This window comes from Myotis myotis, unplaced genomic scaffold, assembly GCF_014108235.1.
Source record: "Myotis myotis isolate mMyoMyo1 unplaced genomic scaffold, mMyoMyo1.p scaffold_m19_p_1, whole genome shotgun sequence".
Lineage (NCBI taxonomy): Eukaryota > Metazoa > Chordata > Mammalia > Chiroptera > Vespertilionidae > Myotis > Myotis myotis.
The window spans coordinates 202,154,773-202,172,048 of NW_023416313.1; the positions used below are offsets into that span (position 1 = coordinate 202,154,773).

A 17,276-nucleotide genomic window follows, 5' to 3' on the forward strand; every position below is an offset into this window, starting at 1 on the left:
ATCTGGGAAATGAACACATTTCAAAATAACTTTCTCCCTGTTACTCTAAACCAGTGGTTCTCAAACTTCCTAATGCCGCGACCCTTTAATACAGTTCCTCATGTGGTGGTGACCCCCAATTTCATTGTTACAAATGGAACAAAATTAAAGCATAGTGATTAATCACAAAAACTATGTAATTATATATGTATTTTCCGATGGTCTTAGGCGACCCCTGTGAAAGGGTCGTTCGACCCCCAAAGGGGTCGTGACCCACAGGTTGAGAACCACTGCTCTAAACAGTCTTTACAGTGATGATCACAATGATATGTGGTTGTGTTTTTTAGAGAAGAAATTCTTAAAGATTCCATTATCAGCCCTGGCCAGTGTGGCTCAGCAGATAGAATATTAGCTCACAGACCGCAGTTTCTCAGGTTCGATTCCCAGTCAAGGACATATCCCTGGGTTGCAGGTTCGATCCCCGGGCAGGGGACACACAAGGGAGACAACCAATCAATCTCTCCCCCCGCCCCGCCCCACCCTTCAACTCTCTAAAAATCAATGAAAACAGTATCTTCGGGTGAGGATTAACAAAAAAATTAAAAAGTAAATATTCCATTATCTCTGGTGTGGAACACTGTAGAAATCTCCTGACTCCCCTCCTTCCAATATTGGCCCTATGGGCAGTCTCCCCTCCATGTGGGGGCCAGAGGGATCTTAATGAAACACAAATTCATCGCCCTGATTAAAAATCCTCCATATGACTTCCTTTTTCATTTCTCATGAAATCAAGAGCCTCTTCTCCTATGTCCTGGGAGGCGAGAGTGGTCCGGCCCACTCACCCCTCCAATGCCATCCCAGGCCTTTGTCTCCCTGGCACTGTGCTCCCGCCACACAGGCCCTCTGTTCTTTCAACACCAGCTGAGATCTACCTGTGCCTTCACCCAAACTGTTCCTCTGCCCAGAAAGCTCTTGCCTAAAACCCTCATTTTGCTGGCTCCTTCTCATCCCTTAGGACTGAAGTTAAATGCCAATCTCCCTTACGACACTCCCTAAAATGTTTGTTCTCTTATAACTGCATTTTCATATTCTGTTCTTTTCATAGCACTGGTCCTGAAATGCAACTATTCTCTTGGTTTACTTGCTTTCTGTCTGCATGTCACACCAGAATATAAGGTCTCTCATGGTGGTTTATCTCTTTCCCTGGAACCTAGCACAGTGCCTGCTCAGAGGAGGCACTCAATAAACTTTGGGTGAATAAATGAATGAAAAATACTAACAAAACTGTCCCTAAGCCAATAAAAACATGTACATTTCCTTGGCTTATGGTCCTGGTTTCAGCTTCTAGCACAGTAGATGGTAGCCCAATGCTCTGTACACAGTCGGCATTTGGTTTATATTAGGGATGATGGTGATGATGATGATGATGATGATGATGATGATGATGAGGAGTCCACAGTAACATGCCATAGGTTAGCCCAGTGCTGCCTGAGAACTCAAACCCACCGCCAGCTGTAAAGGGCAAGGGCCACAGACACTAGCAGCGGTTCTCAACCTGTGGGTCGCGAACAATGAAAATACATCCTGCATATCAGATATTTACATTACGATTTATAACAGTAGCAAAATTACAGTTATGAAATAGCAACAAAAATAATTTTATGGCCGTAACCGGTTTGGCTCGGTGGATAGAGCGTCGGCTTGCGGACTGAAAGGTCCCAGGTTCAATTCCGGTCAAGGGCATGTGCCTTGGTTGTGGGCATATCCCCAGTAGGAGGTGTGCAGGAGGCGGCTGATTGATGTTTCTCTCTCATCATGTTTCTGGCTCTCTATCTCTCTCCCTTCTTCTCTGTAAAAAATCAATAAAATATATTAAAAAAATAATAATTTTATAGTTGGGGGTCACCACAACATGAGGAGCTGTATTAAGGGTCGCGGCGTTAGGAAGGTTGAGAACCACTGCCCTAGAGCATCAAGGCTTCTGGGCAATGGTTCTGCCCCACTCACTGATTCAGACACATTACACCAAATGAGCAAAAAATACTCGAATGGGCAATACAGATGTGACCGATGCTGACTTCAAAGATCTGAAAGTCCAATAATACATGAATAGCAAAAAAACAGTACTAGATACCCTAAATGCCAGAGGCAAGAAGAGACTGTCCAGCTGTGGGGAGATGACGAAGGGCTTCGTGGGGAAGGTGGCATTGGAGCCGAGCCTAAACGATGGGTGGGACTGGTGCACGTGGAGAAGGAAGAAAGGCACAGCGGGTAAAGGACACAGCAGACCCCAGGCACAGAGGGAAGAGGCCGAAGAGCAGAGGGGGGACAGGCGTGGTGGGAAATAAGCCTGCAATCCAGGTTTGGAGCAGAGAAGAGGCCCCGGAAGGACACACCTGTCCTTCTGGATTTATTTAGTAGGAAACAAAAGTGTTTTCACTGTTTGTCAGCAACGGGGTGGCACAAGAGGAACTGTTTCGGGATGAAAGATCGGCTAAGAAAGCAGGCCGTGCTGGAGAGGGAAAGGACTGGGGGTGGGACTCGGAGGGATCCGTCCACTCAGGCGCCACTCATTAAATATTAAGTGTGTGCCCGGCACTGTCTGGGTGTTGAGATATATTATGAGCAAGACAGACAAAGACTCCTGCTCTTGAGGAGTTGACATTCTTTTGGAGGAAAACAGAAAACAAACAAAGCACTAGACAGTGGTAAGAGCTGTGGGGGGAGGAAAAGAAGAGCAGAATGCGGGGAGTGCTGGGGAGGGGCGCAGGGCACAGGACGTGGTATTCCATACAGGGGTCAGTGGTCAGGCCACATGCTCCTCAGAGAAAAGGGGAGATGGAAGCCAACACTTGAGGAAGGTGAGGGAGAGAGACAACAGCTGGGGAAAGGGCTCTCCAGCAGAGGAAACACCGGAGCGAAGCCAGAGGCAGGGTGTGCCCAGGGTGCTCCTTAGCAGCACAAAGAGGCCAGGCAGGCGCCTGGAGCAGAGTGAGAAAGGGAACCGGGAAGAGAGAGGTAGAGGACCTTGACTTGCTCTGGGAAAACAGGAGCCCTTGAAGGGCCTTGAGCACAGGAATGACAGGATCCGACTTAGATGTTAGTTAAAATCAGCAGGGGACCATTTAGAAAGGAGTCACGCAGGTCAGATAGGAGATGGGAGCCCAGGGGAGTAGTAGTGGATGCGGCGGGAAGGGGCTATATGCCCCGGGTCTCTGTTGCGGGCACAGTCATGGGATTCCTGGTGAATTGGAGGTTGCCTGGAGGGTGACTCCTACACTGGCCTTGAGGGAAATGTGGGAGGTGCTGAGGAAGAACTGAGGGAACTATAGCTGGGGAAGGGGTGTGAGGCGGGCCGGGTGAGGCAGGGACTCACTTGGCACCAGCCAATGCAGACAACACAGAGGTTTTGAGCCTGGACTATGAACTGTTTGCTGGGGGGGGATTTGTTTTGCTCACCTCAGTGCCCCCAGGACGTAGTGCCATGCCTGTCATACAACAGGCCCCCAAGATAAATTTTGAGTACAAACGCATTTGAGAGGAACAATGCCTTCTTCCCGGAGACATGTTAAATCAGGAAAGAATGTGCCACGAGGGAACTTGAGATGCAGCCCTGGCCCTTGAGAGGACCGAGCCGGTACTAGAGCCCCCAGTGATGCTCCGGGGGCGCCCTCCTCCCCCAGCGGACACAGAAATACCTGTATCTCCTGGATGCTCTCCTCCTCTCTGGTGTCCACCTTCTTCTCAACCCCCTCGCCTCGGAGCAAGGCTTCTAGCGTGGTGCTCTCTGAGGTGAACCCGTCCTTCTTCAGGGGCAGCTCCACTTCTGAAACACAACAGAAAAGCAGGGTCAGGCCACTAGAAGCAGGAGGGACAGGAGGGACAGGAGGGGCAGGAGATGGCCCTTAAGGGCACGCAGGAACCAGAGCTCCTGGCTAAGGCTCGAGGCCGCCTGTGCTCTCTCCTTAAAGTGGAGCAGGACACTGCAGTTGGGTCCAGCTTTTCGGGGTTCAGCTCACAGTCCCTGAGGTCGATTCCAACCCTGCCTGCACCCTCAGAGACGGCAGAGGTAGAGCAGAAAGGGCACCGGTTGGATGTGGGATCAGACAGCCTGGGTCTCAGTCCAGCTTCTGCCACTCTCCAGCCCTGGGGCTTTGGGCAAAGCACTCAAGGACCCCAGAGACCTTTCCTGCATCTACAAAGTGAGGACAGCAGTGCCAAGCACCCCACCTGGCCATTTTGTGGGGCAAAAATGTGCTCCTTTGCATTTAAGTTCTTTGAAAACTCTAACGCGGTGCATCAATGCCAGCCTCACGTCTTATTATTCTCTCCCTCCAGCCCACCTCTCATTCGGCAACTCGGTGACCTCCCCTCAGCCACGCTGGCTGCCAGCTCAGGTCTGCTCCACGAAAAGCTATTTCAACCTCAGAGGCTGTTCTTAACAACTCGCCAGGGAAGCGAAGGCCTGCAAAGCCAAGGGAAGAGAAAGAGCAAGCACAGGTGCCTAACAGGCCCAGGTCCGCAGCTCCGCACACCAGGGCGTTTTTTCTGAAGACATCAGGAGTTTGATCAGCTACCTGGGGCTGGAAGTCAGGGGGCCAGCTGAGCAGTGGCAGCCAGAGCCGGCCCTGCCCAGGAAAGAGACCAGAAAGAGCTGAATCCCTTCCTCAGTATGTCCCCCAAACTGCTAACTCAAAGGAAGGTTTTTTTGTTGTTTCATTAAAAACGGAAACCTCAGGTACAAATGATCATATTTGGACTTAATACAAAATATTCCTCCAACCTCTCCTCCGATCCTGTACCTCGTGCCCACCCTGACAATCAGATGTGAGGTCCCTACTCTGTATCAGATAAAATGGGTGCAAGAATATGAGGGAATGGTACCCTAGAAAACAGTCAGAGGAAATGTATGGGGGGTTGAGAGATTAGTGTAGGGACTCTTCACAGAGGTGTGGGCAGAAGAAGGGAACAAAAGGGAATGGTGAAACAGCCCAGGAGAGTTAACAGTGGGGAGTCATTATCACTGCTATTCCTGGAGGGACAGAGGGGCGTGTTTGTAAGAACCTGGAGGGGGCGCCACAGCAGAGCTCCAGGGCAAGAGCTGTGCTTGCAGCAGAGGAGCCTCCCTCTCTGCTGAGCCTGTAGGTCAGAGGTTCACAGCACCGAGGCAGGGGGACACACAGCCCAGCCTCTCTCTCCTTCCGTCCTCATCTTCCTGCCCTGCCCTCCCACCGGCCAGCCTCAACCAGAAGCCAGAGACCAAGGGATCCGTGTTGATGCAGTCCACGGAGGTCAACTTCCTGGAGCCCAGGATGGTGTAAAAAGGGACAAAGAGTGGATCTGGGGGAGCAAATGGGAATAACCAGCAAGATCAAGCCCCACTTCCCTGGGCTCTCTTCTGACTCAAATGGAACTCTACCTACCCCTTCTACTCCTCCACCAAAACCAGATGCAGGCTGACCAGTCCACAGGGAAGGGGCACTAAGCAACCCATTAAAGTGAAAGAAATACCTATCCATGGTGACCAGCCCCAGAAGAAAGTGGGAAGAAGGAACAGTATCTAATGTCCCTTGCGAGGCAAGGTCTCTGGGATTTCTCATACCAATAAAGGCAAGCAGAGGATCCAGCTCCATCAAGAAGCAATGCCACCAAATCAACCACCTCTGAAACTCATCCATCCATCTAGTCATGCAACAAATATTTACCAGGCACTGCCATGTGACCACTGCTGTGTTGGAACTAGGTACACAGGAGGGGAGCCAAACACAGACAGTCCTGGCCTTTAGGTAGTTTATAATCTACAGAGGTAGACATTGAACACTAAATCCAAAATAAACATATGCCATTACAAACTGTAATAAGGGCTTTGGAGGAACCCCACGGAGTGAAATGTGAAGGAAGAATAGGTGGGGGTCTGTTTAGATCACAGGGTCAGGGAAGGCCTGTGTGAAGTTACACTGAAATTGAGTGTCAGAAGAAGTCAACTGTCTGCTTTAATGAGTTCAGAGTGTACAACTTCAGAGCCTGCTCCAATGACATATTATTCTTCCTCCCAAGTCAGAAAAGGCTTCCAAAGCCAGGTCTAAAACAATTAAAGTGTGCCGCCTCATGTCCTATCCAAGGTCAAAAGAGAACAGCTGCTCACCATCCCTCAAACTTACAATAATCATTCATATCTACATATTTGAAGTTCATATTTTAGTATCCCCTTAGTCTTCTCAACACTAAATAAACCTTACTTCCAGAATTGTACATTTTGAGCTGAAAAAAAACCTTACAGATCATCTGTTTTAATCATCTCATTTTATAAATGAGTCACTTGAGAGGCTCAGAGAAGTAACTTCATCTAAAGTAACACAGTAGGCCCAACTGGCGTGGCTCAGTAGTTGAGTGTCAACCTATGAAACAGGAAGTCACAGTTCGATTCCCGGTCAGGGCGCATGCCCAAGTTGCATGCTTGATCCCCGTGGGGGGTTGTGCAGGAGGCAACCAATAGATGATTCTCATCATTGATGTTTCTATCTCTCACCCTCTCCCATCCTGTCTGAAATCAATAAAAATATTTTTTAAATAATAAAATAAAGTAATACAGTAGGGCAAGAATGCAACCAAATCTTTTCTAGAGGCCGTTAAGATCATGACAAGAGCTCCACTTAATGCATCTTCATTAGTAGTTTGCAGGCCCAGGCTGAGCCCTAATGACCCTAGTGGGTGTTGATATCTGTGTGTATATGCAGGATGCTTGGCACACAGTAAACATTCAAAATGCAGCAGCTGTCATTGCTACTTAATCCCCACCACCACCCAAGAGGAAAGTACAGTGATCCCATTTTATAGATGCAGACACTACAGGTTAGGGAGGTGTAGAACTTGCTTAATATCACACAGCTGCTAAGGGATAAAGTCCGCCTTGACCCCAATCTATCTCCAGAACCCATTCACCTAATCTAATTGTACAGACTGCGCCTTGCCTCTCTTGAAAAGTCTTTCTCCAAACCTTTGCACATTTCCACTGCATTCCTAAGCTCTCTCCATAGTTTTCCTACTTTGAGATAAAAGGCAGATCTCTGCTGAGGTGGAGGGCAGGTTTGTGCCATGGCTCTGGGCTGTTCTAGCTGAACATTCCCATGTGGTGTTCACTCTGTCACCACAGTACTGATCTCATATAGAATTTCTCATCAACTGAACTTCCTCCTCCTCCTTCTCCCTCTTACTCCCATGCTAAGTATTCCTCCATCCTGCTTTCCTATAATTCAATCTATTCCCTTGGTCTTCTAATCCTTTACCAGATGGGCACAGCAGAAGAATCAAGAGGGGAAAGAAAACCAAAATGGCAACAATGAAATGAGCTAGAAGGAACCTCCAATAGCATCTGAAGTCCAACCCCTTAATGAGGAAAGTGGACACAGAGAGACTAAGGAGACTTTCCCAGGGTCACAGAGAAATATAGTGGCATCATTCTTGCCTGACTATCAAGATATTTCACTGGCTCCTAGAAGTTCTTTCAAGCAGCCTTGGAGTCAAACCCTAGCCTTGCCATATATTGGCTAGTTACGTAAACCTTAGAGTTTCCATTTCCTTTTGTGTTAAGTGGTTATGGTCATACTATTTCACAGTGTTGGTGTGAGAATTAACAAGTTAATACACCACATATAGAAACTGAAAAGATCCACACACAAAACTAGTGTGAGAAACAGAGTGGAAACTGAGACGTATCAATTCTTGTGCTGGTTTTTCGATTCAAAATTTAAGATTCAAAATTAGATCATATATGTAAAGAGCCTGGGATGTTCTAAGTGCCCTCTAAATGCAACATATTATTATTACAAAAGTTTGAATAATAATGATTTTAATGGTACAGCAGCACTATCCAATAGAAACATAAGGCAAGCCACTTACATCATTTAAACTTTCTAGTAGCCACATTTTAAAAAGTAAAGAGTGGAGATTTGAACATGGCGGCATAGGTAAATGTCTGTACTGGCTGCCTCCCACAACCACATCAAAATTACAACTAAAATACAGAACAACCATCATCCAAAACCGCTGGAAAGCTGGCTGAATGGAAGTCCTACAACTAAAGTAAAGAAGAAAGCACACTGACACTGGTAAGAAGTGCGGAGGCACGAAACAGGCTGGTGGGCTATTCCGGCCCCCACATGTGCCACTTTTTTAATCAGAAGGGATATCATCTCTGTGGAGGCGGCCTGGAGGACCAAGTGATCCCAGCCCCACACCAGACCCCCAGCCCAGGGTCCCAGAGCTGGGAAAAGAAGTCCCTAAAAGCAGTAAGAATTACAGGATATAAAAACCAGTGCAGCCGAAACCGGTTTGGCTCAGTGGATAGAGTGTCGGCCTGCGGACTGAAAGGTTCCAGGTTCGATTCCGGTCAAGGGCATGTACCTGGGTTGCGGGCACATCCCCAGTAGGAGATGTGCAGGAGGCGGCTGATAGATGTTTCTAACTCTCTATCTCTCTCCCTTCATCTCTATAAAAAATCAATAAAATATATTTTTTTTAAAAAAAGTGCAGATTGGAGCTCAGTGACACAGAGGCTGCTGGAGACCCAGCTGTTCCTCTTAAAAGGCCGGCACCACAAAATAAATTTACAAGGTCCTATGTCCTCTGAGCTCCAGCACCAGGGTGAGGCTTTGGAGAGCAGAAATATATATGAGGAGGAACTGGATTGTGTGGCATCAGGGCAGGAATTCAGGGCAGCTTTTTCCCAGATGGAGGTGCTCGAAGGGGTCATTGTTCCTATGCTAGAACCTCCCTGGAAGCAGGGCTGACTGGCAGCCATTTCTGTTTGCTCCACCCTAGTGATTTCCTAAGACCCGCCTCATCCAATTTACAACCCCACCCAAGCTGGATGCAGCAGCTTTTGCATATGAATGGTCTGTCCTTGCTCAGGTTATAAGTCTCTCAAACAAGCTGCAGCTGGGTCAGGGAGCCCCAAACCTATTAGTAAAAGGCCCAAGACCCAGCACCAGCATCAGCCTGCCTTGTTTCATAGCTGGGCCTCATCTGGGCACTTCCAAAGAGGATACAAAGAGGAGGAATCTGCAGATCTCTCTGTAGCTCCTACTGGGCAGCCCCAGGCAGTGGCTGGCTTTGCACCTCCCTGGAGACCCAAGAGCCAGTGTACCCAGTGGTCAGTGTCAGACCATACCAGATTACAACTCTACACATCCATAAGCAACACACTCTAGGGGCAGACTCAGTGAGCACCAAAGCCCCACTGAAGCAAGTCCTGCTCCATAGGGGTGTCTCCTGCACAGCAGCTCTCCCACTGTAGTCGCAGCTGGTCCTCACAGACAATTGGGCTGGAGACCAATTCCTTCCAGTGACACAACAGCAATCAAGTCTCAACTACAAGACTGTGCACACAGCCCACAAAGGGATGTACCTAGAGTGTCCACCTCAGGTGATTGGGGAAGGTGAGCCACTGGGCCCTGTAGAATACCTACTACACAAAGACACTCTACCAACTCAAGAATACATAGCAGCTAAACCCAATGCATAGAAACGAACATAGGGAAGCAGCCAATATGTGGAGACAAAGAAACATGTCACCAATGAAAGAAACGGAATAAAGCAAACTACTGGATACAGAGTTCAAAACCATGGTTATAAGGTTACTCAAGAATCTTCTAGAAACCTCCAAAAAAATGGAAAAGGACCAGTCAGAAATTAAGCATACACTGTCTGAAATAAAGATTAATATACAGGGATTCAACAGTAGAGTAGAGCATTCTGAGAATCAAATCAACCATTTGAAATATAAAGAAGCAAAAAACACCCAACCAGAAGAGCAAAAAGAAAAAAGAATCCAAAAATATGAGGATAGTGTAGGGAGCCTCTGGGACAACTTCAACCATATAAACATTCTCATTGTGGGGGTACCAGAAGAAGAGACAGAGAGCAAGATATTGAAAACCTACTTGAAGAAATAATGACAGAAAACTTCCCCTACCTGGTGAAAGAAATAGACTTACTCTGTACAGGAAGCGCAGAATCCCAAACAAGAGGAACCCAAAGATGACCACACCAAGACACATCATAATTAAAATGCCACGGGCTAGAGATAAAGAGAGAATCTTAAAAGCAGCAAGAGAAAAGAAGTTAGTTACCTACAAGGGAATGCCCATACCACTGTCAGATGATTTCTCAACAGAAACTATGCAGGCCAGAAGGGAGTGGCAAGAAATATTCAAAGTGATGAATAGCAAGGACCTACAACCAAGATTACTCTACCCAGCAAAGCTATCATTTAGAATTTAAGGTCAGATAGAGTTTGACAGAGAAGAAAAAGCTAAAGGAGTTCATCAGCACCAAACCAGTATTATATGAAATGTTGAAGGGTATTCTTTAAGAAGAGGAAGAAGCCCTAGCCGGTTTGGCTCAGTGGATAGAGCGTCGGTCTGCGGACTGAAGGGTCCCAGGTTCGATTCCGGTCAAGGGCATGTACCTTGGTTGCGGGCACATCCCCAGTAGGGGGTGTGCAAGAGGCAGCTGATTGATGTTTCTAACTCTCTAAACTTCTCCCTTCCTCTCTGTAAAAAGATCAATAAAATATATTTAAAAAAAAAAAAAAAAAGAAGAGGAAGAAGAAGAAAAAGATAAAAAATATGAACAATAAAATGGCAACAAATACATACCTATCAACAATCAGATCTAAAAATCAAAATAAAAGAATAAGAAATCTAATGAACAGAATAAACTGGTGAATAGAATCAGAGGCATGAAAATGGAACAGACTGATGATTCTCAGAAGGAAGGGGGTGGAGGGGCAGGAAGAGATTAAACAAAGACCTTATATGCATACTAGAGGTTCGGTGCACGAAATTCGTACATGGGGAGGGGGGGGTCCCTCAGCCTGGCCTGCACCCTCTCACAATCTGGGACCCCTTGAGGGATGTCCGACCGCTGTGGGATCAGGCCTAAACCAGCAGTCGGACATCCCTCTCTCAATCAAGAACCGCTGGCTATTAACCGCTTGCCTGCCTGCCTGATCACCCTAACCACTCACCTGCCTGTCTGATCACCCCTAACTGCTCGCCTGCCTGCCTGATCGCCCCTAACCACCTCTGCCTCGGCCTCCACCGCCGCGGCTTCATCAGGAAGGATGTCCGGAATGACGTCCAGAAGGTCATTTGGTTGTCCAGTCTAATTAGCATATTATGCTTTTATTATTATAGATATGCATTACCTATGGACACAGACAATAGGGCGGTTAAGGCCTGGGATGGGGCAGGAACGGGGTGGAGAGGGGAAATGGGGGGGGGAAAAGAGGGACATCTGTAATAATCTCAACAATAAAGATTTATAAATAAATAAATAAAAAGTAAAGCACATCCCAGCCAGCATGGCTCAGTGGCTGGACATCGATTTATTAACCAGAAGGTCACAGTTCAATTCCCAGTGGGGGGGAGAGGGGTGAACATTATGCAGGAAGCAGCTGATCAATGATTTTTTTCTCATCATTGATGTTTCTCTCTCTCTCTCTCCCCATTCCTCTGAAATCAATAATTTTTTAAAAAACAGTAAAGAACAACAGATGCAATTAATTTTAATATTTTTTCCTAACTGAATACTAGTATATACAAATATTATCATTTCAACATGTAATCAATATAAAAATATTAATGCAATATTTCGCATTCTTTTATTTGCATTAAGTGTTCAAAATCTGGTGTGTTTTATACATATAGCACATCTCAATTCACATTAGCCACATTTCTAGTATTCACTAGGCACACGTAGCTAGTGCAGGGGTGGGCAAACTTTTTGACTCGAGGGCCACAATGGGTTCTTAAACTGGACCGGAGGGCCCGAACAAAAGTATGGATGGAGTGTTTGTGTGAACTAATATAAATTCAAAGTAAACATCATTACATAAAAGGGTATGGTCTTTGTTTTCAATAGTTTTATTCATTTCAAACGGGCCAGATCCGGCCCATGGGCCGTAGTTTGCCCACGGCTGACTGCTAGTGGCTATCATATTAGGGCAGGTTGGTAGCCATTAAAAGTAATGTTTGCTATGATTTGCTTTCAAAAAACAGGAAAAACATTAAATATGGTTCTTAATGGTGCCTGCTTAATACTTGGCCAACTGCCATTCTAAGACAGCATTCTAGCTGACCTCTGGCAAACTCTGGTTTCAAAGCACTGTGGGTAAGGCTCGCAAGGTCAGAGTAACATGCTGACCAGGGCCTCCCAGCAAACCAGCACAGGGTACATTCTTCTGGCCCTGACCACAGAAGGTCCAGACTGAAGGGGAAAGAAGCTAATAGATCCAAGCTTTTGCACAATGTGTGTCCAGACATGCGCCCTGTTGAAATCCCTGAGGGATTTCATTGATTCTGTTTTATCCGAATACATCTCATCTAGATGTAGGATTTAGTCATTCTTTAAAAGTGTACTCAATTTGAATCTCACACAAATTTAGGGACCACATAACCTGATAGGAGCCATCAAACCTTTAACATTGAAAGAAAATGGTCCAAAACACACACATAATTCATCTTTAAATTAGCCTGATTTTATACACATGGATATAAACCCACGGATCGTTACTCTCTCCAGAGCAGCAGCAGCTGTCACCCAAGCCAGCCACCTCCCTGGGCCCCCGTACGCAGCTCTGCCTCCACTTCTAATTGGGAACAGAGATACTCCTTGGGTGACTTCCAGCACGATCCATCACACCAGAGACAGCTTCTGTGCAAACCGAAGCAAATCGGTTTCCAAATAAGAAAAAACCTCTTAGACAAACAAGGATTGAAGCACAGAAAGTCTTAAAAAAAGAAGAAGAAGAAGAAGGAAGAAAAGAAAATCACAAATAAAGGCAAAGAAATAAAGAAAACCACGAGTGAAGAGCAATGGCCGGCTTCTCCCAGGGCTGTGGACAGGGTGGACAGGGCAGCACCCTCTTGGATGGAGATCAAAGCCACAGGCTTTGGACACAGGTGCCCCAAGCCTACCACCCAACACACCAAAAGCAAAGCTTCCACGGGGCTGTTGGAGCCACTGAGCTCATTAACAGGATGCAGGCAAGATGAGCCCGAAAGTACAACATGGGAGCACAGTGAGTAATTAAATCCCAGGTCATTTAAAAATGCACACACGCCTGGATGTCACAGGCTCACGGAGCCTCTGACTCTTCACGCATTGTTGTGTTGTGTTTTGTTTTGTTTTTGGCTCAGGATGGAGGACTGAAAACCTGCAAGTCATATATGGATTATAATAAAATATGCCACATAAAAAAACAGATTAAGACAGTTCTTCTTTGGGGAAATATACAAAGAGAGGAGCTGTCTGTTAGCTGTCGAGTTTGCAAGAGATACCATCTTTCGGGAGGCTGTGCTCCGCCAACAGACAGACTGCCCCGAGGGAAATTGCAGTGAAACACCCGACAAGGCACATCCATCCGTCCATCCATCACGAGCTCTCTGCGAGGCAGGGGCCCGGAGCTAGAGTTATGGTGCAAAAGGGAGGGAGAAATCCCACAGACAACGGCAGACAATCCTCCTGCTACATCATGAGCGCTCAGATTTTTATTTTAACCCGCCTCTCGTTTTTCTTTAAAAATACAAATGTGCAGGTTTCTCTCTGGGTGCTTATTATTTCAAGGAGTTAAACTCATCATATTTCCTTGGGTTTATTATACATCAAGGTACACCAAGGAGCAAGGAGCTTAAGAATCATTCCTTCATGTATCCCCATCAGGCTCACGGGGGGAGGGGAGGATATTGTTATCTCACCCCACAGGGGAAGAGATTGGGGGGAGCCAAAGACCTGATTTCCTGCGATGGTGGCAGGCCCAGGAATCCATCTGCTCATTCCTCAGGGGTGCCATTTTCTTGGCTGCCGCTGACTCCCTGTTTTGTGATTCATAAAGCTCAAAATAGATAAGGTTCACATTGAGGACCCATCACCCAGACTGCACCCTTCAGGCCCTTGTTATCACGTGTTTGAGAATCCCAGAATAGCCCGGCCAGCATGGCTCAGAGGTTGAACTTTCTTTGACCTATGAAGCAGGAGGTCACAGTTTGATTCCCTCCAGAGCACATACCTGGGTTGCAGGCTCAATCCCCAGTGTGGGGCATGCAGGAGGCAGCCGATCGATGATTCTCTCTCATCAGTGATGTTTCTATCTCTCTCTCCCTCTCCCATCCTCTCTGAAATCAATAAAAAAAACAATTTTTTTTAAGAATCCGAGAATATCCACACAACAGGAGGGCTTATCATTCCCCCAAATGGCCTCTGGCTCCCACAACCTGCCGTACCTACCCACCCACTCATAAGCCGACACAGAGGCCAGAACCACAGAGAAGCATCCCCCCACCCCTGAGACACAGAAAAACACCCACACTGTTAAAGGAAGCTCCCCAGCGTGCTGGCCACCACACCAAGCCAGGGCAGCTGAGCAGCACGGGAGGAAAGGAAGGATGATGGGGATGGACTGAGTGGTGAAATAGCTGAAGAGAATGCAGATAACTGGAAAGCGCAAGAGGCCCCTCTGGCGTGAAATGTGAGCTCTAGTGCCCTAAACACACACTTGACCTTGATCTCATCCGTAGAACGGGCAGAACAAAGCCCACTTCCTGGTGTTGTTGTGGGGCAGGTAAGATCATGGAAACTATCGAGTGCTGGGCACAGGGGGCGTGCTCAGTTACTAGGAGCTCCCTGCCTTTCGTCTACTAAAGTCTCCCTCTCCTTGCACTTCTCCACTATCTCCTCAACCGCTGACACTCTCAGAGCCTGAGAGACGGTGGGGCACACCTTTCCACCCCACCCGGGCATGGCCCGGAGAGAATGGAAGCAAAGAGGCTGAGTCTGCTGAGTCCATGGCCCGCAGAGGACAGAGGAGGCTGAGGAGGAGGCAGAGCTCGAAGGCGGAGGTGCCCGCCCCGCTTCAATTCCAGGATGGGCGTTGGCCTGCAGATTGGAAATCATGGCAGAACCACAGAGGATGCCTTGCTCTATTCCTTCCCTTGACAAATAATTATTAAACATTTACTATGTACCAGACTCTTTCCTAGGTGCTAGGGACACAGCTGTGAACATGAGACAAAAACTCCTGCTTTATAGATGGTATATTCTGGGGGAGAAAAAATACCTAAAACAAACATTCCAGGCCAAGGCGCTACCAGTGCCGAGGCTCATCTGCCTGGAGCACGCTGAGCCAGTGGAGAGGAACCCAGGTCAGAGTCAGGGGCGCCTTGAAGGGTGGTGAGGTCCCTGTGAGAAAGCTGGCTTCTGCTCTGAGTGTGATCGGAGGCCACTGGAGGTTTCAACAGAGTGACATGATAATGCTCACCTTTTACCAGGATCAATAACTGAGGGGGATGAGGGCAGACGTGGGGAAACAGTAGTTACCGCAGTGCTGAGTGTGGAGCCGCACCAACGAGCCAAGCTTGGTGCTTAGGTGAGGTCGGTTCATGATAGAGATAAGCCCTGTCCTCATGCACTTACATCCTGGTTGGCAGCACATCCAGAGGCGGCACATATTGGGGCACAGTTCCCTGGCCCCTGAGCAGCGGGCATCCCCACAGAGTGAACAGAATGAAGGCCAGGTGCCCAGTACTCAGAAGAAGATGGACCAGCTGAGGCCAAGGACAGAAGAAGACTCAGCCCTGGTCAGTTTGGCTCAGAGGACAGAGCATCGCCTGTGAACTAAAGGGTCCCAGGTTCGATTCCAGCCAAGGGCACTTGCCTGGGTTGCGGGCTCGATCCCCCTCAGTAGGGGGTGTGCAGGAGACAGCCAATCAGTGATTCTCTCTCATCATTGATGTTTCTATCTATCTCCCTTCCTCTCTGAAATCAATAAAGTAAATATATATTTTTTAAAAAGAAGAAAAGACTCAGCCAGGTGGGCATTGCCTAGCACACTACGGTGTTAAAAGCAGGGAAGTCTCACCCAGTTTATCTATGTGCTCCAGGCAATAGATGCCAAAGGGCTGAGCTCTGGGAAGCAAGGTGTGAGCTAGTGCAAGCCGTGGTTCTGTTCCAGGTGAGTCAATCCCATAGCCAGACGCCAGGCTGTGTTCCTTCCTCTCCTCAGCGTGGAACACAGCGGACTTGGAAAAGACTCCAACGCAGAACACGTTCCCATTCTGGGCCAGACAGCACACACCCTTCCAGCTGGGCAGGGATCTCCCTCAACCAGTGCACCCTCAGTGCTGGGCACCCTCAGTCGCCCAGCAGTGCAGCACAGAGAGGGCATCCCAGTGCCTCCTCGCATGTGCTGCGCCCTCAGCTCCACCATCCATGTGACTCTCAGAACAACCCTGTGAAGTGAGCAGAACAGCTGCCATGCTGCATTTTACAAATGAAGAATCAAGGCCAGAGAGGTTAGGTAACTGCCCAAAGCCACACAGCCAGTGGATGGAGGGGTCTGAACTTGAACCCAGACCTTGGGATCCCTGTTTGATGTATTTTCTCCCACGGAGCACAGCTGTAGTTCCTACCAAAGAGAGGCAAGATGCAACGCTGGGACAGGCCCCACGGGCCAGGCTGGACACGGGATGGGAAGGCAAGGACAGCTGTTGCAGGCTGCTCCTCTCTGGCTCCGTCTCCCTCATCTGCAAAACGCGATGATGAGAGCTAAGCCGTGATCTTCAAGCCTGAGATCAAACAATGGACACCTTTCTTCCCTTCATTCCTTTAACAAGTCTTTACTGTCCACCTACTATGTGCCAAGCCTATGTTCTGGGCACTTGGGATACAGATGAAAAAAATGGGAGCACCTCTGCCTTCAAAGCGCGTTCCTGCCAGTGCCAAGGCAGCGCAGGCTGTCCCCAGACCCAGCTCCTTCCCGAGATGCCAGGAAGGTTTTTAAAAAAGCCATGAACAGTCACAGCATGAAGCAGGGGCTGCGGGGGCCTCCCACCTGTCTCTAGCTCTCACACTCATGAGGCCAACAAGAGCTGAAGAAGCTGCAGGCCCCCGGGATGGATGGATGGCTGCAGGCTCTGACACTGCAGGAAAGAGATAAATGACTGGTCATTTCCCCCTGATGCACTTGAAGGCATCCATTCTCCAGCCGACCAAGCTCAGGCACCCTCCAGCCCCCCGCAGAGACAGATAAGCACTGACAGATGGAGGTGGGAGCTGGAACGTCCTTTCCCCTCGGAAGGACACAGCCAGGCTCCTCTGCGAGCCAGGAGAAGGTCACGTTGTCCACTGGCTCACACCTGGCTAGGGGCTCCACCGGTCTCTGCATTCGCCTCCCCCAGCTCGCCCACCCCAGCCTGCCTCATCCCTGTGAGGAGCACACAGGAGGGAGGAGGCCAGGG

The 17,276-nt window shown here is 48.2% G+C and overlaps 1 protein-coding gene across 1 annotated transcript in view; it reads right to left on the reverse strand.

Annotated features, from left to right (window-relative positions):
* DPF3 (double PHD fingers 3) overlaps positions 1–17,276 on the reverse strand; it is a 266,506-nt gene that overhangs the window by 107,934 nt on the left and 141,296 nt on the right. The window contains exon 4 of the mRNA XM_036311929.1: positions 3,678–3,805. Coding sequence (XP_036167822.1) covers positions 3,678–3,805 — 128 coding nt within the window. The remainder of the gene's footprint in view (positions 1–3,677; positions 3,806–17,276) is intronic.